Source organism: Sus scrofa, chromosome 5 (assembly GCF_000003025.6).
Source record: "Sus scrofa isolate TJ Tabasco breed Duroc chromosome 5, Sscrofa11.1, whole genome shotgun sequence".
Classification (NCBI taxonomy): domain Eukaryota; kingdom Metazoa; phylum Chordata; class Mammalia; order Artiodactyla; family Suidae; genus Sus; species Sus scrofa.
The window spans coordinates 9,067,009-9,091,226 of NC_010447.5; the positions used below are offsets into that span (position 1 = coordinate 9,067,009).

The 24,218-nt window shown below is 56.2% G+C and overlaps 1 protein-coding gene across 3 annotated transcripts; it reads left to right on the forward strand.

Annotated features, from left to right (window-relative positions):
* CBX7 (chromobox 7) lies at positions 3,304–23,459 on the forward strand. Of its 3 annotated transcripts, none has more exons than XM_013997510.2 (6): positions 3,304–3,595; positions 6,190–6,233; positions 13,296–13,361; positions 16,497–16,563; positions 19,565–19,916; positions 20,311–23,459. In XM_013997510.2, exons 1-6 carry the CDS (start codon positions 3,527–3,529, stop codon positions 20,463–20,465), a joined length of 753 nt encoding a protein of 250 aa, XP_013852964.1. In that variant the 5' UTR covers positions 3,304–3,526; the 3' UTR covers positions 20,466–23,459. The 3 variants fall into 3 exon arrangements, with proteins under 3 accessions (XP_013852964.1, XP_003126060.3, XP_020947133.1); XM_003126012.6 differs by having other exon boundaries at positions 3,305–3,595; positions 20,308–23,459; XM_021091474.1 differs by having other exon boundaries at positions 3,307–3,595; positions 19,844–19,916; positions 20,308–23,459.

Here is a 24,218-nt window from a genome sequence, read left to right on the forward strand (position 1 = left end):
CATAGGTGAAGCCCTCCAAGGCAGAGTTTTTCTTGTGGGAAGATTACCGATGATCGATTCAATTCCTTTAGCAGTTGTGGGGAGAGGACTGGTGTACAGCCGGGGCCACGGAAATCGTTTCTAAAATGGTTTCATACCTGTTGGTACAGAGCCACCATTCCCAACCCCTCCGTGCAACGACCCCTCCACGGCTGCCCCAGATTCTCCAGACCTTGTGATGACAAGCAGATCAAAGAGTGAACGAGCCAGGGGGCTCTTGGACTCTGCTGGAAAGCTAGCACCTGTCATGAATACTCAGCGCCTGGTTGTTAAATACTTGCCTGTGGTGACCAGGGAGAGCGGTCCTTCTGGTTTTCTCTTGAGTCAGTGTGGGAAGGGATATTCTCCCAGGCATTTGCCCACTTCACTAAAGGCTATTGTAATAAAGTGATTCATACTTGTCTTCTCCTTTTCTTTTTCTCAATTTTTGTAGACTCTTGAAGCTCTTCATTCTGGATATTAACTAATTGTGTCCTCTCTCTTTTTTCTTGATCAATTTCACCGCAGAGTTCCCAATACAACTACTGTTTTCATAGAAATAATTTTTGCTTTTGCGGATCCTTTTCATGACTTTCTGCTCTTATCTTTACTCTGTTCTCAACTTTGTTCTTTCTGTTTTCTTTGGTTTGCTTTACTGTTCTTTTTCTAGATTTTCTAGCTTCTCAAAATGGGAATTTTTCTCTTTTTCAACATACGCATTGAAGACCACTAACTCCCCTTTAAGCTATGCTTTAGCTATATCCTACAATTTTTAATATGTAATATTCCATTCTAATTCAGTTAAAAATATTTTATAATTTCTATCCTGCTTTCTTCTTTGAGTCATCTGTTATTTAGAAACATACTTCTTAACTTCCAAACATGTGGGGCTTTTGAAGTCATCTTTTTGTTATCAATCTTTGGCTCATATGTGTGTGATCAGGGGATGTATACATGATTTCAGACTTGAGAAATGTCTTGAGATTTACTGTTTTTGTAAATATTTCACATGTCTTAAAAGGGAGAGTATTCTGCAGTTGTCGCCATGGTGGACTGTGAAAGTCCACTCGTCACTTTCTTTAACTATCCTTATTGAAATGATTTCTGCTTGTCCTACTAATTACAAGGGGATGTATTTTTAAATCTCCCATTATAATCATGGATTTGTCTATTTCTGTGCGTAGTTCTCTTTGTCATGTTTCTTATATTTTTAGACTGTGGTATTTGCATACAAATTCGAAGCTGTTCTTTCTCATCAAATGGTCCATTTTTATTATGAAGTGACTTGCTTTATCTCTAGGGATGTTTTTTCTGATACTAAAGAAACTGCGCCAACCTTCTTTTCATTAGCATTTGCATTATATATATATATACATATATATATATACGTATATTTTAAACCATGCATTTACTTTCACTCGTTCTGCTTGGGGACTGTCTCTTGTAAATTGCATGTAGTAGTTTTATCCAGTCTGATTATCTTTGTATTTTAACCACAACATTCTGTCCACTTGCACTTATTGAATTATAACACACTTGACTTTATATCTGTCATTTATTTGTCTCATCTGTCTTGTGTTTGTCTCTCCACTCTTGCTTGCTTTAGGATTTTCTCATTCTGTTTCCCTCCTCTAGTAATTTGGCTAAATATTTTACACGGCATTTCCATTCTTTGTGTTTGCCCTGGTAAGGACACTTTGCTAGGTGTCCAAGTCCATTTAATATCTATTTATCGAACTCAATCTTATCTCATCCAAGTCTATCTGAGATCCATTTTCATTTTTCTCCTGAAGAATGAAACGATCTTGGAACACTTTAATCCATTCAGCCAAGTTATATGTCATTGTTTTGTGTATTTTGATTCTATTTTTATCCAGAAGACATTGTTATCATGACATACTATCCATGTTCCTTATTGTTCTTTATTCCCTATTGCAGCAGACTTTTGTCTGTGATCATCTTCCTCCTGCCTGAAGTTCCTCCGTTGGAATTTCCTTTAGGGAGGGTCTCCTGGTGGCAAGGTCTTGGTTTTCGTATCTATGAATGTTATGATTACACTTTGTTCTAGAAAGATGTTTTCACTGGGTGCTTAAATTTTGAAATAAAATTTCACTGAATTTCGACGATGATGCTTATTTTCTGTCAGGGCTCTGAATATATCATTCTACCACCTTCCCACTGGCTTCCGCTGCTCCTGATAAAAAGTCAGTGTAAACCTATTTCTTTGTTTCCAGACAGAGGCGTTTTTTCCAGACAGAGGGCAACAGGGGGGCCACGGAAGGTTTCTAAGCACTCGGAGCACTCCGTCAGATCTGCACTTCAGAAAGCACCCTCTGGCACTGTGTGGACACGGGCGGCTCGGAGGGGTGGGCAGTGAGAAGGTTGCCCAGAGAACGGACATGGGGTGTGGAGGGGAGGAGATCAGAGAGGCGGGACTTGGGGTCATTGCAGCAGGAGTTGGGAATCAGAGAGGCAAGGATGACTAGGGTTCCGAGCTAGGATGAACGGTGGCGCCGTAGCGGAAACAGAGGGGAGGTGAGGATAAACGGTTCGTTCGGGACCTCCCGATGCATTCATTCCAGAAACAGTCGAACACCTACTTATGTGCCAAAAGCCAAAAGCATGTGACTGGGGACTCGTGGCTGCGTGGCACCAAATTCCGTCCCACTGTGCACCTTAGATCTGTCGCGGCTGCACCCGTCGCCAAGTATTGCCTCGAAGTAGCCGCCGCGTGGGATCCCGAAGCCTCAGCACAAGCACCGGCAGACCCGCTGACCGACAGAAGAATGGACAAGCGGGCGCCCGCTCAGGACTGGCCAAATCACGCCGCTCAGGAGCCGGTATCTAGAAAGACCACCGTGCGGAGAAGCCCCAACGCATTGGGAAACCTTGGCCGTCCCCGCCCTCCTGCCCCCCAAGGGTCCGTTTCGCGACCCCGCCTGTCGTTTGTGCGAGGTGGGGCACATGGTCTCCCCGCTCTGCCGGTGTCCTCATCTGCCCAACCCGGGCCATGCCGTTTCCGGCCCCTCAGAGTCACCGGGAGGATTTTAGGAAATGCGTCCGGGTAGTAAGAGCTCGGAGCCGAGCAGCGACTGCACCAAATAAGTCCCGCGAGCCCGCAGCTCCAGCGAGCGGCGCGGAGCCCGCAGGTCGGGCGGGGCGGAGCTCCAGTGGGGGCGGGGCGGGGCGGAGCCAGGAAGGAGGGAGGGAGGGAGGGGCGTGACCTGCCCAGCGCGAGCCGAGCCCCCGCCCCGCCCCCGCCCCCGCCCCGCGCGCTCGCTCGCTCGCTCGCGCGCGCCGAGGAAAACGTTGCGCAGGTTCAAAAATGGAACGTCGGCGGCGTGAGGGAGCGCGAGGGGGTGTGCGCGCGTGCGCGTGCGCGTGCGCGCCCGGGCGAGGGTGACGGGGTCCCCGCTGGCCCGAGCATCGCGCGCCGCAGACGCGGCCCCGCAGCTCCGCCCCCGGCCCGGCCCGGCCAGGCCCCGGGCCCGCTCGCCCGCCGCCCCACATGGAGCTGTCAGCCATCGGCGAGCAGGTGTTCGCCGTAGAGAGCATCCGGAAGAAGCGCGTGCGGAAGGTGAGGCTGCCCGGGGGCGGCTCCCAGGACCCCTGTGGGGTCCCCTCTTGTCCTCAGCACTGTCACCTTCAAGCTGGAGGCGACGGCGAAAGTGGGGCAGGGGTGCCCAGGCAGCTCCGCACTGCCGGGCTCCCATCCCCAACCCGTGCCTCAGTTTCCCCCGCTACCTTGTAGGGCTAGTAGTATAAAAGTTGTCACCCCAGGATGCTGGGGGCAGATAAGCTCGCCAGAGCTAGAAATTAGGATCAGACCGTAGGGATCCTGAATGTCATCCTTTCTCATCCTCCCCTCATTCTAAATATAGGGAAACTGAGGCCCAAATGAAGAAACGGCTTGCCTAGTGTGTTCGACGCAGATCGGGGTCTCGAACTCAGGACTCTGGACTCTTGGTGCCAAGTCCTTTGAAGTTGGAGGCGGAGCTTTGGAAAAAGCCGTCTCTTAGTCTCTGAAGTCTAACTGCTGGACTTCGACCTTTTCCGATTCCTTCCACACCCTCACCTCCGAGTCTCTCCCCTCTGCCAGTGCACGCCCCCGTCTTCCCCTCCCCAACTCGCAGCCCCGCCCGGCCAGGCCAGCCGGGCTCCGAGAAGCTGCCTACAGCGCTGGGGCATCCACGAAGCTCCTCCCCCTTCGCCTTCGCCTCCAAAACATACACCCTGCAATTTAAGGAGGCATCTCTTCCGCTGGGTTTGGTCCCTGTGCCTCAGGGCTGGACTTTGGCCGTGCACACGTTTGCAAAGTGATCCGGCCCCAGACTGGAGGCTGGGGACGAAGTGTTTGAGGAAAGTTCCTGTCCCCAGCACGCACCACCATCCTTTTGCCTTATCTCCTCTCCGCAGCCCCTTGGGAAATTCTAGCGGCAGGATAGGAAGAGGTCTTAAAGAGTTCATCTCCTTGTATTTGACCAAGGCACAGACTGAGGCCCGGGCTGGGGAAGTAGCCTGGTCAAGGTCACACAGCAAGTTAGAGATAAAAGTAGAGCCAGGAGCTCCAATTGGCTGATTGCCAACTCATCTTTGGAGAGAAAAAATCCAGTCCTGGCATCTTGGGCTAAGAGTGGCAGTCAAGGTGGGCCGTGACATTCTATTCTTGCCCCAACTGCAACGAGGCGGAGTTCTGTCTTCAAGTCCGGGCTGCCTCTCCTTCTCCCTTCCTCCAGAGTTTCCTCAATTTTAATCTGTTCCACAAAGCTCAGTGCTTTCCACGCAGTGAGGCCAGAGCAGGTACGGCAATTACCTGCTTACTTCTCCACGGCCCCTGGGGGTAATGCCATAGAGTGAGGAGCCTCATGCTTTAAGCCATTCATTCAAAATATATTCATTGAGGATCTGTTGTGTACCAGGCACCATTCTAAGCCCCGAGGAGAGCGCTCCTTCCCTGGAGGAGCTGGCAATCTGGCAGACAAGACACACAATGAAAGAGGAAATAAATATAGATGCTGTCCAACCCGGCTGTGTGCCACACAGAAAGAGAACTGTACGGTGAGAGGGAAGGTATTATGGTATTAGGAGGTGACCTGTCTTGGACCTAACATTCCGTGGTGGAGGGGCCGTCACCCATCGGTTGGGGTCAGACTTTTTTTTCTTTTTGCCATTTCTTGGGCTGCTTCCGCGGCATATGGAGGTTCCCGGGCTAGGGGTCTAATCAGAGCTGTAGCCGCCAGCCTACGCCAGAGCCACAGCAACGCGGGATCCGAGCCGCGTCTGCAGCCTACACCACAGCTCACGGCAACGCCGGATCGTTAACCCACTGAGCAAGGGCAGGGATTAAACCTGCAACCTCATGGTTCCTAGTCGGATTCGTTAACCACTGCGCCACGACGGGAACTCGTGGGGTCAGACTTTTAAAGGCCCCTGTCATCTATGAGAATGGGAGAAGCCTGGCTCTATTTTCATCTCTGGAGAGGTGATCACTCTTTCTCAAGGACTTTTTCAGCCTTCTCTGGGGGTTTTGCCTGAGTCTCTAGAGTTGAGAGTGAATTGAGCATCTTGGAGCACTGGACTGTCACCTCTGGGTCAGAGGCAGCCTCTCATTGGGATGGGGCTGACGGGGCTAGAGCCATGTGGGGCACCCCAGGGAGGAGTTTTCTAGGAATTGGAGAGTCTTCTGATCTAAAAAGGAAAGAGAATTGGAGTTCCTTCATGGCCCATAGGGTTAAGGATCTGCTTATGGCATGGCCAAAACTAAACAAAAAAAAAAAAAGGAAAGAGAATTATGGACTCAGCATGGGGGCGCTGGACACTGGATCTTTGGCTGTGCACATCCCCACGTGGTCTCAGTTTCCCCACATGTGATGTGAGCTCCAAGCTTCTGCCCCAGAAGCCCAGGAGGTCTCTGGGACCCAGGGTATCCCTGTGCTCTAGCAGGGAGGATAGTCTGGTGGTCACACAGCACTCAAAGTTTGAGGGTCTGTGGTTGATGGGGATCTGGTTGAGGGGTCCCTGACTCTGTGTGTGTGTGTGTGTGTGTGTGTGTGTGTGTGTGTGTGTGTGTGTGTTGGGGACATCTACCTGCAGAGGTGAGGGGCCTTGCTGTCCTGCGAGTGGTTGTGGGGCATCCGTGAATCTCATGTGTCTGCTTCTCTTTCTTCCCAGGGTAAAGTCGAATATCTGGTGAAGTGGAAAGGATGGCCCCCAAAGTAAGGTTCCTTTGTGTGTGTCTGTCTGCCCGCCTGTGCGTCCTTCCATCCACCTCTTACCCCTTTTCCTGCCTAGCTTTTCACTCCAGCTGCTCTAGTAATGGGCCAGTGGACACGACTGAATCATCAAGTTTCCCTGCTGCCAGCTGGGGGGCTTGGAGCACGTAAGGGTAAAAGTGGGCTCCACTTAGCCCTGTGCTCCGCCTCTTCTGGTTGGTGCCTCTGCTCCCCTGCTGCTGGCTTTTCCTGGCACCTAGGAGGTGAAGGCTCAGAATCCTGGCTTCAGAGATGGCTGCCTCTGCAAGATGCAGGCGCCTGCAAGCTGCAGCAAGTACAGTGCGGAGCGCGGGTTTGTGGGGTTGGGCAAGACAAGTCTAGCCAGTGGGGCATCAGTCCTCAGTGCCACAGAGCTAGGGACAGAGCCTGCCTTTTGACAGCACTCTCCAGTCTACAGAGCAGGTTCCCATACAGCCTTGTGAGGCAGCTGTGAACAGGCTCAGAGAAGGTAAGCAGCTTGCCTTAGGTCACACAGCAAGTGGAGGCAGAGTTGGGACTTGAACTGGGCCTCTCTCTTTCTGAGCATCTCTTCAGGGGCTCCTCCATCTCCCAACTGGGGGCGCAGGGAGCTGGTCTAGGACCTCTCCCAGTCGCTCCACCTCTCCTGCTGAGGCCCAATCAGGGATCTTCTTACCAACCAATCACCTCCCAGCAGGGAGTTGTTGGGGGTGGGGAGGGAATGAGATGGTCGTGGGGCCTCCCTATTGGTCTGTGGGTGCCCCACCCCCCTGCCCTACCTCCTAGAGACTGACTCCTGGAATCCCCCTCTGCCCAGAGCTTCTGCTGTCTGTGCCAGGGGCTTTCTGCTCGGCTGGTACTGGGGCTGACCTGGTATTTGGATCCTGGGAGTGTCTGGGACACATGATGGTGAGAGACAGCCGAGGGGAAGACATCCCATGTTGCCTCAGCTTCCCTCTCTGCAAAATGGGCTCAGTAGTCCAGGCCCTGCTCTCCTCTCATAGGCTCCTTCACTTCGTGGGGTGAAAGGCTTGTAGGCATCCTGAAGATTAGGGTTGTTGGCTGGCCAACCAAATGATGCATTCGTCCATTCCTACTGCCCCTGCAGCCCCTTCCCAAACACCTTCGGACTGAAGGAGGATAATCCCCTCCTCACTGGGCAGATGAGAGGTAGACCTCTGGTCTGGATGACCAGGCAGTAAGAGGAGCGGGAAAGCTAGAAAAAGAAGATGCTCAGGTGGGCCTCTCCCTAGCCACTCACTTCCCTCTTAGCTTCTGCACCAGAAGGCATTGCATCAGAGTATGGTCACCAGCCCATTGGCCTTCAAGGGACTGTTAGCTATTTTTCCTCCTCTATAGACCTGCTTCTCGAAACAGAGGTGCCTATCTATTTAAAGTTCCTTCTCCCACTTTTATTAAGCCCAAATGAATACATCTGCCCATCAGAGCTTCAGTGAAGGGAAGGACTTGGCATTCCAAGAGCAGTCCCTCCATGGCTCCGCTGGCCTGTGCCCCCAGCCCTGGGGGCCACATTTTTCCTAACATGCTGAGACCACCAGATGGGCCCTCATGACTGCCTTTTGCGACCTCCAAGGGGGTTCTGGGAGCCCTGTTTGGCCAAATGACCTGGGCATCTCTGTCTCCCCTACACACTTTGGTCCTGGGTTCCTGGCTTGGCTCACGGCTAGACAGCTCTGAGCCCTTGGGCAGGTCCCCAACATGGCAGGACCTCTGCTTTCCTTGTGTCCAAATTGGAATAAAGACTTCGACACAGCATCGCTGTGAGGATTAGATGATGGCTGTAGAGTACCTGATGCGTGCTTAGCAGGACCAAGCACTTAGTAAGTGTGTGCTATTGATAGTAGGTTATACAGCTTGGCTTCTGGGTCTCCCAGCAACCAGGAGAGGGGCCTGGGGGATTCGCTGCTCACAAGAGCCCAAAATAGCCTTAGCAATAATTTAGATCAGTCCTCTCCCTTTTCAAATGGGGCGACTGTGGCCTGGAGTGAGGAGGTCATGACAGTAATATAACTGCCAACGCAGTGCAGCATGGTACCCACTTCATGCCATCCACTCTCCACCCCACTTCACTTGGCAGAAAACAGGTTCATTCACAGGGAGAATCAGGAGAACCACGGCTCCTTTGTAATCCTCTTGGTTTTCAGTCTCCCCTCCTCCGGGGGCCTTCCTTGGAGAACAGGCTGAGAAAGAGGGTGGAGAGTGGGTAGTTGGGCAGGCTGCTCCCTGCAGGCCTGGAGTCTTGGCTTGGGGCAGTGCCAGCCTGGGCAGGAGGGGGAGTCAGACTCTCCGGCCCCACAGCACCTTTCCCCACCCTGGGCAGGGAGGCTTATATAAATAACAAACCATGATTTAAATGAACACCCACTCTGTGCCAGGCCCCAGTTAAGCCTTGGCAAGCTTTGGCTATTCTCTCTCCCCAGCAGCAAACAAATGAGTGCCCTTCCTCCCCAGCAGATGGGGCAGAGGAGCTATCTTTCTTGTTTTGGAAGGAACTGCAAATGGCTCAGGGAGGGGCTGGAGGGGCTGGGGGCACAGGGCAGAGAATGTTCAACCATCAGCTACGGGTGCTCTCAGGCCCGCAGAGACCCTTAGATACTCCACTCTCATCTCACCCTGCTCAGGACCCTAGGGCTCTGCTCTTGGAGTGCTTTCCTTCCGACTGCCAGTCCCCACTTGTGAATGCTACCCCATTTTGGAGGAGGACCGCCTTCATGGAGCTTTAGCAATGATACTGTCAGTGGTACAGCAGTAACCAAGCTGCTTATAAATAAGCCACTATTAGGATCAGGCTTCGGTTCATGTATTTGCCTCACACCAACCTATTTTATAGATGGGGAGACAGAAGCCCTTGGCAGAGGAGTCCTCGCCCCAGATCATACAGGTGGAGCGATTTGAACTGGACATCGCCATTTCCCCATCTGTAAAATGGGGCCCTAGCTTCACCAAGCCCTGCGAAAGACTGCCTGAGACCAGAAAGGGTCCATAACAGTGTCAGAGGAGGTGCTTCTTTCTCCTCCAAGGCCAGGCTGAGTAGCTGCAGCAGAGAGTCCTGGGTTTGACCCTGGCAGGCCTGTGTCTGCACTTTCCAGGCTTTTGATACTGATTCAATTAACGCTTGCTTGCTTTCATTATGTACCATGGATCTGAGTGTTTTATGTGGCTTAACGCGTCACATCAGCTCCAAAAGACAGGGACTTTTGTTGATAGTCCCGCTTCAAGGATAAGGAACCGGAGGCCCCAGCACCGAGTCACTTGCTCACCGCCGCCGGGGGCATTCCTCCGAGAGCCCGCTGCACCAAAGAGTCACTCGGGTGGCTCTAAATCCGAGTTGGGGGTTAGGGCGGGCTTGGCTCTGGGAAACGCCCCGCCCCCGGCACGGCAGGAGCCTATTTATCCCGGGAGGGGGGCGGGGCGGGGCGGCGGTCACGTGGCCATGTTTACCTCCGAGCCGGCGCGCGCCGTCCCCGCCTCCGCCCTCTCCCCATTGGTCGGCCGGATAATCTGGAGCTCGCGCCCGTGCGTGCGTGCATGCGTGCGCGCGCGCGCGGCGGCCCAGCCAGGGGCCTGGGGGGCGGGGCGCGGGCCTTTGGGGGCGGGGCGCGGGTCTTCGGGGTGCGAGGTGGAGTCCACCCCCCCCCCCACCCCACAGCCGAGCGCTTGCCGTGGGCCGGGAGACTCAGCCCCAGACCTCTCTCCAGCCTTGGAGCCCGCCTTTTGTGCGCTCCTGTCCAGCCTGCGCCCGGCTGTTTGCAAAGCGTGTTTGCCCTGCCTGTAGCCTCAGGCTCCCCACATCGCCATCTCGGAGGGCGGCTGAGGGCCTCGGCTTTAGGAGGGCCTCGGCTTTAGGAGGGCCTCGGCTTTAGGAGGGCCTCGGCTTTAGGAGGGCCTCGGCTTTAGGAGGGCCTCGGCTTTAGGAGGGGCGGGGTGTCCAGAGAAGGTGCTTGTGCAACAACCCCCTCCCGCCCCCCCCCGCCCCCGCACTGAGCAGGGCCAGGCCTCCAGCTACCAAGTCTACCCCTGTCCCATTGCTTCAGACCCCCTACTGTCCCAGGCCAGTAACTGTCCCCTCTAAATCCTCTGACCCTTTCAAAGGGACCCCAAGGGAGAGGGTAGCCAAGGCGCAACTGAGTTCCAAGCACAGACTGCCTACTTTCTGGCTCAGGGAACTTGGCAAGATGCTTAACCTCTCTGCCTCGGTTTCTTCATCTGTAAGATCTATAACCTCCTCACAAGGGTGCTGTAAGGGCTGGCTGAATCCCTGGGGTACTCGGCTCTGGCACTTTGCTGTTACTGTGGTGGTGGTAGTAGTGATTCTTAAAACAGGGAAATTCAAGTACAGAGAAGGTTAGGGACTTGCCGGGAACCACACAGCAGTCACCTCAACAGAAAGTGGGCGGGGCAGGCGGGAGGTGGACCGGGCAGCGAGGACTAGAGCGCTGAAGAGACACTTGCACGTCTAGAGAGCCAGGCAGGGGACACGGAGGAACGCAATCCCACCCCCCTTCTTACTACAGTTACAGTTGAGGAAATTTAACCTGCCGGGGAGGAAGGTGTGAAGTCTCTGCCAGCTTCTGGTTGCTTATAGTTTGGGCTTTACCCAAACAATTAAAAAAAAAAAAAATCAACCCTGTTTCACTTTCAGCGTTTCTTCAGGCTGAGCAAAACTCTGCAGTGGCTTCTGCAGCTGTTCCCAGAACACCTGCGGGCTGGGGCCTGGGCGCCTTAGGGAGGGTTTACAGTCTGCCAGCCAGGACACCAACTTGATTGATCACTAAGTATGGCAGGGCAGTGCAACGATGAGGCCTGGGACAGCAGCAGAGGGGAGGGTTCATGGTGCTGGGAGTGGAGAGGATGTCAGGGGAAACCACGAGGACCCGACTCTCAAAGGATGAGTTTAACAGGGCGCTCCGGAGGAAAAGGCAGGGAGGTGTGACTTTGCCTGCTCTGCCTGAGCATGTGGCCCTCAGGGCCCCCAGCCTCCGAAACAAGTGTGGGGAAGTGTCAGTGAAAGAAAGGAGGGAAGGATTCTGTCCCTGGGCAGCTTGCTGTTGGAATATAGGTTGGACTACTGTTAGTTTTCACAGTGTCCTGGGTGGTTTAAGGGGACGGTTTTAGCTTGGCCGGTTAGAGGGGGGCAGGGGCTCTGCCTGGCCTCTCTGCCTCCTAATACCTCCCTAACACCTAGTCACCTTCCTTATCCTGCAGTCCTGGGTGTAACCACAGCCAGAATCATAGTCCATTGCTTTGGTTTTGTTTATACATACCTGTACACATATAAACACATGTATATATTTGTATATTTGTATGTATATTTGTACACACACGCACGTGTGTGTGTATACCCATATATGTATATATTTGTTTTCGTTTTCTTTTGGCCGCATGTGTGGCATGTGGAAGTTCTAGGGCCAGGGATTGAACCCATGCCCCAGCAGCTACCTGAGCCACGGATCCTTAACTTCTACATATGTATGTTTTTAAATTAAAATTTTTTTATGTTCTAGCATCTCTTTACGATGAGTCATCCTGGTTTTTCCATTTATGGGAGTCATGCAAAGTTTGCTTTTATTGATTTTTTTTATCTTTTTGCCTTTTCTTGGGCTACTCCCCCAGCATATGGAGGTTCCCAGGCTAGGGGTCGAATCAGAGCTGTAGCCGCTGGCCTACGCCACAGCCACAGCAATGCCAGATCCAAGCTGCATCTGTGACCTACACCACAGCTCACGGCAGCACCAGATCCTTAACCCGCTGAGCAAGGCCAGGGATTGAACCCACAACCTCATGGTTCCTAGTCAGATGCGTTAACCACTGAGCCACAACGGGAACTCCCGAAGTTGGCTTTTAAAATAAAATTATTTAGGGAGTTCCTATCGTGGCTCAGTGGTTAACGCATCTGACTAGGAACCATGAGGTTGCGGGTTCAATCCCTGGCCTTGCTCAGCGGGTTAAGGATCTGGTGTTGCCGTGAGCTGTGGTGTAGTTGCAGACTCGGCTCGGATCCAGCGTTGCTGTGGCTCTGGCGTAGGCCGGCGGCTACAGCTCCGATTCGACCCCTAGCCTGGGAACCTCCATATGCCGCAGGAGCGGCCCAAGAAATCGCAAAAAGACAATAAATGAATAAATAAACAAATAACAATAATTTAACCAAAAAAAAAAAAAGAAAGAAAAATGAGCTGATTTAAAGGCTGATACTGAGTAACTAGCAGTGAAGGTGGCAGGAAGATGGCCAAGCTCTGGGAATGCCCAGGTCTGTCGCAGCAGTGAACACTGCCTGGCCTGGAAGTGGTGCAAGATCCTATGTGGAAATACCTTGGGGACCTGCTGTAGCATCACTGAACCATTCAGTCACCCAACATTTCCCAAATTCCTGCTTTGTTTCAGGCTCTGAGACAGGGAACCTCAGACCTGGCCCGGATGGTGCAGAAGCATGCCCAGCCAGGAGGGAGCAGCTCAGCTCAGGCAGAGGCCCTGCTGGGGCTGGGGCGTCCGGGGGACCAGTGACAGCAGCAGTGATAAGCACAGAGCTCTTCCTGTGCACCAGGCACTGCACTTAACACTTAGACATATCAACGTGTTTAATCGGCTCAAGAGTCCTTCACAGATGGGGAAATCGGCACAGAGACACTGAATAGACTATCCTGAGGTTGCACAGCTAGCAAGGGCAGAGCTGGGGTTTGAACCCAGAGCTCCTGCTTTTCACCATATGCTCTTGGCTCTCATAGGAAGAGAATCCGAGGGCTTGGGGGCCCGCCCGCCTCACCTGTGGTGAAAGTGGGGGTCTAGTCGGGAGTTGGACACAGTCATTTATAAGTTCAGTGCCAGGGTGGGGGGAGTTCTGGTGTCATCGAAGCCCCCACAGGGCCCCTGACCTAGTCTGGGTGGCCAGGGATGGTTCATGGGATTAGGTGACAATTACACTGGACCAGGAAGGGGCAAAGTCCTACAAACAGTGGGTCCTGGTGGAGTAGCTATGGCCTCTGAAGGGGAGTGGGCAGGGCAGCTCTGACCTCCTGTCTCTCCCCGCAGGTACAGCACGTGGGAGCCGGAGGAGCACATCCTGGACCCCCGCCTGGTCATGGCCTATGAGGAGAAGTAAGGGGCTCAGCCTGCCCCGGGGCCAGGCAGAAGGCAGGCTCTGAGGTTTCATGGGGAGCGCTGCTGGCCTGGCTCTGAACAAGGGTCCTGGCTTTGGGGGGCAGGGGTCTCGCAGGGACAGCCCAGTCTAGTCTGCAGCTGGGGGAGGGCGTGGGCACCAGGTCCCAGGGCAGCGGAGGGCCCTGTCCCTTTCCTGTTGCTGGTGATGATGGCTACCCCGCCAACCACCCCAGGCCTCAGTCTCTCTGCTTTGTCAGCCGCCTCCAGATTTCTCCAGAAGGCAGGGGTTTCAGTTGCAGTGAAGAAGGTGAAAATGGCTATAGAGGTGCCCTGCGTGTGAGGGCAGCAGGATCAGTCGTGCCCTGTGACGGACCCGAGGGAGCTCCCCCAGAGAGGTCCTCTCACTAAGTCTGATGAAGCTCAAGAAAGGCCAGGGCAGGGAGTGCGGCTTTGGAGCCAGGGTACCTCAGTGCCCATCTCCTGCTTGGCCACCTCCTGGCTGTGGGCAGAGCTGCCCCCGGCCCTCAGTCCCCCACACCTGCCAGTGCTCTGCAGGTGGTTCATGACTGGCAGCTCCTCCGATGGGCCTCGGACTTCTGGACACATCTTAGCAGGGAGCCGCTGCCCCAAATGGCTCCTCCTGGCGGGAGCGCCTTCTGCGCATAATCTGGCCACTCTCCTCTGCTTCCCCGGGGCCCCAGCGGTCCCTGCCCTCCTGCCAGCAGGCTGCCCAGTCTTTCCGCATCTCCCGGACCCACCAACCCTGTCCCCTGCAAGACCATTTTATAAAATCATTTTTATTTGGCTCCTTTCGGTCGCATCCTGAGACAGGGACCAGGATCTCATTTGACAGGTGAGGAGACTGAGGCTCGGAAGAGCTAAGGGACTTGTCCAGGAGCCTCGCAGCTGGCAAGTAGCCCACCGAGGACTTAACCTGGGTGGGCTCCTGACTCCAGGTGATGCTCTTCCTCTGCCCCCCTCGCCCCCTTCTGACCCCTTGTCCCCCAGGAGGTCTCCTGCTGATTCAAAGGAAACATCCCCACTCTTCTTTCCTTAAAAAACCACAGTGCTCCTGTCCCACAGCTTCTTTCTGGTTCCCGAGAACTGGTGGGGCCTTGAGCCCAAAGGGTCGTGACCCTGGGAGAACCCAGTGGAATGTCCCAGAAGGCGTCAAAGGCCTGGGTCAGCAGCCTGGCTCTGCCGCTCACCAGCTGTGAGGCGCTAGGCGGGGCCTGTTTCCTCTGGGAGCCTCAGCTTCCCCGCCTGTGAAATGGGGGTAACAGTGCTGACCTCCTGGGCCCTCGCGGGGAGCAGAGGTGTGTGAAGGCGCTTGGCAGACTATTAAGCGTGGGCGTGTCTTCCTGATGGTGTTTAGGGGTCAGCCAGTTCATTCTTTCATTTGTTCAGCAAGTCTTTATTGCAGTCCTACTCTGTGCGGGCCACTCTTCTAGGGACTGGGGACACAGTAAGGAACGAAACCAACAAACGTCCCTGTCCTCATGGGGCTCACGCTCCAGCGTGGAGCCCCTCAGTGAAAGGTACGCTGGCAGGTGTAAGTGCTGACCGCTGCCCAGACGGGCTGCTGCTTTCCGTGGGAGGCTTAGGTGCCGTGTTGACCTGAGACCTGAGCTGAGCGAGGGAACGAGCCCAGTGGGTATTTTAGAGCCCACTGAGCTCAGGGGCTCTGGGCGGAGGCAGGCGTGGCTGTGCGCGTGGCTGGCCTGACGAGCGGCGTGAACTGGGTGGGGCTGGGGCCTGGGGGTGGCATGGGGGGGCACGGGGGCGGTTCAGGGAGGGCCCTGGGAGTCCTGGTGGAGGAGCTGGCTGTTGTTTTGGATGAGTCGGAACCGTCAGTCGTTCCTAGTAAACGAGGAGCTTGGAGACCCTGCAGACCCACTTAAACCTGACTTCCTCCTCTCTGGGTCTTGGTGAGCAGGGGCTGGAAGGGGGTGATAACCATTTGAACACCTGCTTTGCAGGGTTTTTAAGAGACTCAGAAGGAGTCTAGCCAAGGGGCTCTAAGGGGGAGGGGCCGAGAGGACACTGAGGGCTACAGCCCTGGACACGGACATGGATGGGCAGAGGCATCCAGGGCTGACAGAAAGCATGCCCTGGGTAGGGGAGGGCCGGATGGAATGAAGGCGCCCACCTCCCCTTCCGCCCCCCACTCCCTCGGTCTGCGGGGGCAGGAGCAGGGGTGCTGCAAATGGGAAGGCAGCTTCCGTGGCCCAGGCTCCAGGCGTGCCCCGCTGGCCCTGACTGGGTCCCCAGGCCTGACCTGGCCAGATGCCCCTGGAGTCTGAGGTCTGGGAGGGGGTGGCAACCACCGCCTCGAAATTGTGCGAGGAATGAAGTCAAATAGAATGAAATGGCTTTGAATTTCCCCACCACTTCCAGCACACTTGGGGGTCTCTGGCGTGTTATTCTCTGTGTCATGTGTGGCTTTGGGCACATCCTCAGGTTGTATCTTGTGTGTTTGTGCTGTGAGGAGGGCATCCTGCAGAGAATCTGGCATCTGCTGGGGACAGGCTAGTTGCCCTCCCCTTCCCCAGCTGATGCAGGCACGTGGGAGCCCCCACCCCACCCCCCGCTCAAGTGTGTGCAGATGCCAAACGGGGGAAGGAGGGAGACCTGGGTGGAGCTTCAGGTACAACAGGCCGCATCGACCTTCCCATCAGCTCCCCTGGGACAAGGCAAATTTGACTGAGGTTTCTATACTGAGTGTAGAAACTCCAGTGTCCTAAGAGTGGACACTGGAACTACATGGCTTTGGGGGTGTGCCCAGCGCACGGAGAGCACAGCTCTGGCATGACCCTGGAGCCATGAAGATGGCTTCACATATTTTTGGAGATGCCCCCCCGCCACCAAGTCCCACCTCAGCGGCTGGGACCCCTGGCTGTGCCCTCACCTTTAGTCAGATGGGAAGACCAAGCCCTGGGAGTTGAACTCATGGCCCATTGCCGTGGTCTAAAGAGAGCAACGGGAGGAGCCCTGACCCAGGATTGGGGGTGGCCTGGGGAGGGTCTCCCCCTCCCCCATAGACAGCAGAGGGGCCGGGTGGAGCGGGTACCTTGCTTTCCCTTAAATGTCACCAGTGTTTCCTTTTCTTCTGCCACCTGCTTTGCATCCCAGGGAGGAGAGAGACCGAGCGTCGGGTTATAGGAAGAGAGGCCCGAAACCCAAGCGGCTTCTGCTGCAGGTAACCTGCCAGCTCTGGCGCCCACCCACAGGGCCCCCTCGCTCCTCCCACCAGCCCCTGCCCCATCCGTGTAATACACCGGCTAGTGGCTAGTTCAGCTGAACCACTAAACCGCCTTGGCTCCACCCAGAGCACTGTGGTGGGGAGGTGGGGGACGGGGCACTTAGTGGGCAAGTTTCACTGGGAGGAGTTGGGAAAAGCCAGAATGTGGGGCTGGTGCCCTGGGAGACCCCACAGGTGGGAGGTGCTGTGGAGGGAGGGAGGATGGGTGTATGGCTCATGGGATCCTAGAATTTTGAAAGCTTAGAATCTTGTAAGTAAGCCTTTTGGATGCTGAAAGTCCCCAAAGTACAAAGTGTGGTATTTGTGAAGCTCAGAAGCATAAACTTGAGAATTGAGGAAACGGGGGAGCCTGGAATTTTAGAATCCCAGAAAAGGAGATGCACAGAACTCTAGAAGCATAGCTTGGAATGTCCTGGCTTTTGACAGGACATTTTGAGTGAAAGGAAAGCCTCTGTCCCAGGTGGGGTCTAGACTCTGGCACCCAAGTCTTGGGGACACTTTGCTGCCTTCACTGGTTTGCTCTGAAAAGAGGGTGGAGCCTGAAGCAGGGTGGTCAGCTGGTTCCAGGCCAAACTCTGAGCTTGAGTTTTCTCATCTGTACAATCAGGATGATAAGAATACCTGCTGTCCTTAAGCTAATAAGGCCCACGGGGAATTGGAAGCCAGAAAATAAGGCTTCTTGGCCCATGTGCGGTGTGAGCCCTGTCCAGCCTCCTGTCCACTCTTGATCGTAGATCACCTGAGGCTTTTGCCAGATTAGACAGGCCTTCCTTCCTGCAGTGGGCCTGTTCCATGGGGTTTGGTGTGAACTGGGTCCCGAGGAGGAAAGTAGCATCCGTCAGACACCTCCACGCTGAGCTCTGTGCTCCATGCTCTTCTCGAAGGAGCAGGCGCCACCTGCACACCAAGCCTGCAGGGAAGGTGTCCTAGTCATCTCTTGCTGTGTAACAAATCACCCCCCACCTAAGCAGCTTAAGGCAATAAACACTCATCATATGTCACACAGTCTCAGTGGGTCGGGAATCTGCTTTAGCTGGTGCCTTAGTGGTTCTGGTTCAGGTTACAGTCAGGATGTTGGCTGCAAGTCCCCTCATCTGAAGGCTTGACCGCGGCTGGATGATTTGTCCCCAGAGTGGCTACCCCTGTGCCCAGCAGCTCAGTGCTGTGGATGTTGACAGGCCTGACTCCTCACGGCTGGACCCTCCGTAGGGCCGCTGGGTGGCCTCACGGTGTGGCCACCAGTCTCCCCCAGAATGGCTGATCTGATAGAGAGAGTGAGCAAGGATGAAGTACGGTGTCTTTCATGATCTAGCCTCGGAGGTCCCACAGCAGAGTACTCCGTGTAGACCGGGCTCCACCCGTTATGAATTCCTGGAGGCAGGCTGCTAGAGTTTCTTCATCGTTCCATGGATGGAGACACTGAGGCTCAGGGAGGCCAGTGGTTTGCCCAGAGTCACACAGCTGGATTAAAACCCCGATCTGACTCCTGGTGCTCCCGGATCCATGAGCAGCTGAATTCTCTCACGGGAGGTAGAGGAGGACAGAATTGTAAGGGTTTACTAGGCCTGTGATGGCCTACGAGCCAGGCCGAAGGCGTGGGTTATCGTAAAGCTCCATGTAGGATAAGCCCTCCTAGTGCTGCAGTATTTTTTGCTGTCTCTTCCCAGTTCAGCCCTCCTCCCATCACCTTGACAACCACTGCCCAAGCCGGGTGAGGGGTGTTGGCAGGTGGGACTAGGGAATGGAGCTTGCACGTGTAATCTTTGCCCCCAGCTTGAGAGATGTGACCTTCAGGCCCCATCTTCTGGCCCCACTCTCTTTCTGGGAGCCCTTGGCCTCCAGGGACAGCGAGCAGGAGAAGGTTCGGTCCCACAGTGGTCCAGGCCCTCCCAACATCCTAGCACCAAGGGTCTTTCTTGGATTTGTATAAATTTCTCCCCCAGAGTTGAAAAGTTATAAAACTTGAGCCTTTGAATGGTGGGAGAATGTGCCCTCCAGCCTACCATAACAAGAATGAGGCAGGGCATCAACAGGGGGCTGGACCCAGACGGGGCCACATCACAGCTCAGAGCCAGGGAGTGCCCTGGAGCGATCAAGGGGCATCTGCAGGCTACTGGCAGTGCACCGGCCCTGTGGCTGGGTGGCTGAGTGACACAGTGCAACCCAGAGCTGTGTGTACCCCTTGGTGAACTTGCCCCAAGAGATTCAGGACCGTGTGCCTCACGCCATTTCCCTGGCGAGCCGGCCATTTCAGCTTTGGGGACCCTTTAGAAGGAAAGATTCTTTGCCCATAAAGAAGAATAACTCCCGGGAGCTCCCTTTGTAGCTCAGCGTGTTATTAACCCCACTAATATCCATGAGGATGCAGGTTCCATCCCTGGCCTCGCTCAGTGGGTTAAGGATCCGGTGTTGCCATGAGCTGTGGTGTAGGTTGCAGGTGCAGCTTGGATCTGGCGTTGCTGCGGCTGTGGCATAGGCTGGCAGCTGTAGCTCTGATTTGACCCCTAGCCCGGGAACTTCTATGTGCCACAAGTGCGGCCCCCAAAAGAGAAAAAAAAAAAAAAACCCAGACTCCTTAATTTATCTGCCTCATAAATCCAGGTTTGTTCTTTGTTGGTCAGTTTGCAGTCTGTACCTTTTGTGTGCCCCTCTGCTGTGAGCCAAAGAACGTGCCTGAGGCCCCAGCCCCGAGCCATTCACAGTGCCCGGAGATGCGGCTGTACTCTGGGGCCTAGATGAAGGCTGAGCCGGTCCAGGCCTTGGGGCTGGGGCTGGTCAGGGGCAGCGCTCTGGGCTGGGGTGCGGGGTGGGTGCTGGCTGGCTCTGAGCCGTGAAACATGGGGAAGGGCACTCCGGGCGGGAGGAACAGCATGAGCGAAGGCGCGGCAGTGGGCGGGAGGGCAGGGCTGACCCGCCGTGCCCTGGCTTGCCCCCGCAGCGGCTGTACAGCATGGACCTGCGGAGCTCCCACAAGGCCAAGGGCAAGGAGAAGCTCTGCTTCTCCCTGGCGCGCCCACTCGGCAGCGGGAGCCCTGAGGGGGTGGTCAAGGCGGGGGCGCCCGAGCTGGCGGACAAGGGCCCCTTGGTGCCCACCCTGCCCTTCCCGCTCCGCAAGCCCCGCAAGGCCCACAAGTACCTGCGGCTCTCACGCAAGAAGTTCCCGCCCCGCGGGCCCAACCTGGAGAGTCACAGCCATCGACGGGAGCTCTTCCTGCAGGAGTCACCGGCCCCGGACGTCCTGCAGGCGGCCAGCGAGTGGGAGCCTGCTGAGCAGCCCCCCGAAGAGGAGGGTAAGGCAGCCCAGCCCCAAGGCTCAGGCTCAGGGGCCCTCAGAGCGAGCACGGACCCTGGAGTCATCTGGTCCCGCTGGTCCAATGCCCAGGGAGGGCCCGGGTGCTCCCGAGGCCACACCAACCTGCGGGACCCTGGCACCCAGCCCGGAGCTCTTTCTGTGGCCCCCCTCAGAGCTCGTGTCCAGCCAGGGAAGGTCAGTCTAGTGTGCGTCCGCCTCCCGTGTGTCCAGCCTTGCGCTAGGCCCTGAGCTGGCTGGAGACGCAAGGAGCTCTGGCCCGGGGGTGGCGTGGGGTGGGAGGTGGTCTACATGCCCGCACTCATGCCCACCGTCCCCACCCTGTTGCCAACACTGTCCCCCATCTGTCTGTCTGTGTCCCATGGCTGCAGCAGATGCAGATCTGGCCGAGGGGCCCCCTTCCTGGACACCCACGCTCCCCTCAAGTGAAGTGACAGTGACCGATATCACCGCCAACTCCATCACCGTCACCTTCCGAGAGGCTCAGGCAGCTGAGGGCTTCTTCCGAGACCGCGGCGGGAAGTTCTGAGTCACCGTTTTTACTCTTCTTAATTTCTTCTCCTTCGGGCTTGGGGTGGGGACTTCCAGATACAGGGAGGGGTTGGGGCGGGGTAATTATTTTATTTAAAAAAACATTGAACAGGAGAAGCGGGTCTGAACCCAACACTCTCCCACCCCCCCGCCCCCACCCTTCTCTGTGCCCGCGTTTACAGAGAGGCCTTGGGTCCGGGCCTGGGGAGGCCAGGCGCTGCTCTGTCACTTGGGGTGTCATCTCCAGGGCAGGATGGGACAGGGCCAGCTTCCTCGGGACACCTCTGCCACCGCTCTTCTTTAAACAGCAGCAGCCCCAGCAGCTGGCCCCGGGGCCAGAGGAGGAGGGAAGGCCCGAGCCCTCCCCTGGGGCTGCCCACCCCAGCCTTTCTGCTTCTTCCCCCTTTTCCTTTTTTTTTTTTTTTTTTTTTTTTTTTCGGTGTGTGTGTGTGGTGGGGGGGTGTCTTTATTTTGAACTTTCCACGCCAGCTTTGTGGGACGCTACGGAGGCTACAAAGGCTGGCTTTGACCAAGAGTGTCTGGGCCCGAGAGCTCAGGGGCCGGGAAGGGTTGGAGATGGCTGGGCTTGTCCCATCCCTTCCCCCAGGGGCAGCTGCCAGCCCAGCCCCTGCCACTGACAGGCCCCCCTCCCAACCCCGTTCCCCGGCCTGTGAAAACCGCTCGCTTGCACACCCAGCCACACAGGTGTGTGCACACTGCCCCTCGTGCCCCTGGGACTGCATGTGCGTGTCCACAGATGTGTGCAGTGGGTCTTGCAAACCTCCTGTTTAGAACCCTGACCAGGTGAATGGGGGGTGATTCCCAGCACAAAAGAGCTTGCTGTGGGCACCCCCCCCCTCACCTCACCTCGCCCCGGCGCTTCACCTGACGAGACCCATCCAGCTCAGTGTGCTTGCTGTGCTCAGTGGAGGGCAAGGGTCTGACGGGCAGGGGAGGGTGGCAGCTTGGGGAGGTCAGGGAGCGGAGCGGGGGAGGTGGCGAGATGGTCTCCGATGCTCCAGGCGTGCAGATGCAGTCTCGTGGTCTCACCTGGCCGGCCGCAGGTGTGCAGGTGTCTGTGCAGGTGCGCCGTGCACCCGCTGGAGCCCCAGGGGCTCCTGTTCTCTCTGACTCAGGTGACTTTCCAGCCCTTCCCTCTCCCCTCTTTTTTTGCTCTCCCCTCCGACTCAGCCAAGCCAGACTTGGGTGTGGGTGGTCAGCGAGGGAGGGAGCATCCCACCACCTTCTCAGGGCAGCCCTTGACCTCCGGACACCCTTCCTCCTTCCACTCTGTGTCTCCTCCCCGTCCACCCGCAATGCTGCAGCTGGGGCTAACCTTGCTCTCTTGTGGGGGCACCTCTGCCATGTCTTCCTGTGGTCGGGCCGCAGCGGATGGTGGTTCAGGCTACACACAAGCCCCACACCCCGGCTGGGGGCTGTGTCTGCCGGGAGGGGGTGCTCCATTTCTAGTTTGCACAGAGGTAGTTGCTCCCCTGGCAGTGAGGAGGGACTTCTCTCCCCTGTCAGTCCCTATAGGGGTGAAAAAGCCAGATTGGGGTGGGCACCAGGGGAGCAAGTGAAAGCCTGGCTCCCTCCCCGCTCCGCGTTGTCCCCTCCCCCAGGGCTGTGCCACATTCTGCTTTGTCCGGAGGAAGTCAGCAGAATCTTTCTGAGGCTCGGATAGGGCAGTGTTCCCCTAGACCCCTTCTTCCCAAGTTCCCGAACCAAAGACAGCCTGCACCCAATTTTTATTTGGGCGGCCTGCTGGCAAGATCCCAGAACCCTGAGCCTCTGTCTCCTCCTCCTCCTCAATCCTCTGTTGTCCAGGGTCAATTCAGTGCTTCCATTGGGGGATCGCGCCCTCCCCCTGACTCACCCCCGGCTTAGGGGGTTGAGTCTAGAGGAGTATGTGGCGGGTGACCAGGGGACAGGATGGCATCCTGGGTTGGAGGCTGTCCCAGTTCAGGGGCCCCCAGCAGAGGCGGGGGGGGGGCAGGGACTCTGGCCTTGGGACTGGCAGCTTCCAGTAGATGTCACAGTCCCCACCCCCCAGGGGACATGGGCCTCCTCCTGCCTCACTTGGAGGAGCTGTTCATGCAGTTTGCAGGTTTGGGGGAGGGGGCGGCCCTTGTGTGGGGTGAGGCCCCGCTGGAGCAGAGCACTGCTTGCCTCTCTCAGCCCTTCATGGCCTCTGGGAGGGCTGAGCCCTGGGAGCAGAGGCGGCCTGGGGGCCGGGCTGCAGGGGGTTAGGACCCTCCCACCCAGGACCCAGAACCGAGACCTCTATGAGGGGTTGGGAGCAGCCTTGAAGGCCTCCTCCAGCCCCGAGCATCCCAGCGGGGCTAGGGTGAGGGGGCAAGGTGGGCATGACCTGCCTCCCCACTCTCCTGCCACCCTAGAAGGCCAGTACTCACGGGGGGGGGGTTCGAAAAAGCTGGACCACCTGTCTTTCCTTCCCGCAGCCCCCCTCCTGCTTTGAATGTAGAGAGACCGGTTGGTACTTTTCTTTTGCTGGGGGGTGGGGCCAGGAGAATGTTCTCCGCCCCTGGCACAGCCGCTTGTAATGCTGCCCCTCGAGGACCGGGCCCCTCGAGGACCACCCGCCGCTCCTAGGATGGTGGCCCCAGGGCCAGCCTCCTTCTCCACTCCCGGCCTGGGGGAAGGCGCTTCGCTTGGTTTAGCTTTTGCTTCATAACCGGCCAGCCTGGCCTCCAGGTCTCAGCACAAGAACGCTGCCTTTGCACAGAATGAGCATCAAGCTTTGTTCTGACTACATGAATGTATTCGGGAGGGTTGGGGGCGCGAGTCGGTTCAAGCACATGCCTTTGCTGAGTGCGCGTGTGCAGGGAGAGCTAGAGCGGATGCAGAGTGTGGGTTTATTTTTGTACTGATATTGGTAAGAGACTGTACAGCATCTATTTATTTAGATGATTTATCTGGTAAACGAGGCAAAAAATTATTAAAAATACATTAAAGATGATTTTAAAAAAACCTCTCGGGCACTCGATCTTTCCTTGAGATGGTGTCACAGCTGTGCCGAGCAGAGGGCTGCCAGTCGCTGGCCGTGCTCTTGGACGTGTCCTTCAGTTTTCTGAGCCCTCCGGAGGTAGAGTGCAGATGCGTTCTGGCGACGGGTGGGCAGTGGCTGGGGGGGTGGAAACCCGGCCGGGGATGCCCACTGTCAAGGTCCTTGCAGGGGCTCCTCAGAGGCCAGGCCGTGCTTCTGGTCTTTTCTCTGCTTCCTGCCAAGCATACTCTGTTGTGGAACCTGCATCCCAGGTCTCTCCAGTCGCAGGTGTTGGCACCCACAGCTGCCGCAGGCTAACGCTCATCTACTCTTCTCTTCAGCCAAGCTCAGCACCCCATCTGAACCCAGAGAGTGGTGGTCAGAGCAAAAAGGAGTGACAGGAGAGCCCTCCAAGCAGATCTATACTTGGGTCCATCCCTGGCAGAGTAGAGAGACTGGCTGGGAAGAGGCAGGTCAGGCAGCAGGTGAACAGGTCAGGTGCCGCTGCGGCCACCCAGGTGAGGGACAGTGGTGGCCACGGCCATGGAAGTGGCAGTGGCAGAAGGAGAAATGGATCCAAGGCCCCAGCTCCACAGGGCGATGGTAGTGGTGGTGGCACAGACGCTGAGAACAGGGAAGGCAAACCCACATCCTGAGTCCTGTCCAGTCTGACAGGCATCAACAGCCAAGCCCTCCAGTGGGAAAGGAGTCCAGAGTCATCACCTTGCCGTGAAGTCCCCACCA

Excerpts from the sequence above, each read along its gene's own strand:
- CBX7 (XM_003126012.6), top strand. The coding sequence starts at position 3,527 with ATGGAGCTGTCAGCCATCGGCGAGCAGGTGTTCGCCGTAGAGAGCATC. Across the intron at positions 3,596-6,189 it reads GGAAGAAGCGCGTGCGGAAG|GGTAAAGTCGAATATCTGGT; the intron begins GTGAGGCTGCCC and ends CTTTCTTCCCAG. Across the intron at positions 16,564-19,564 it reads CCAAGCGGCTTCTGCTGCAG|CGGCTGTACAGCATGGACCT; the intron begins GTAACCTGCCAG and ends TTGCCCCCGCAG.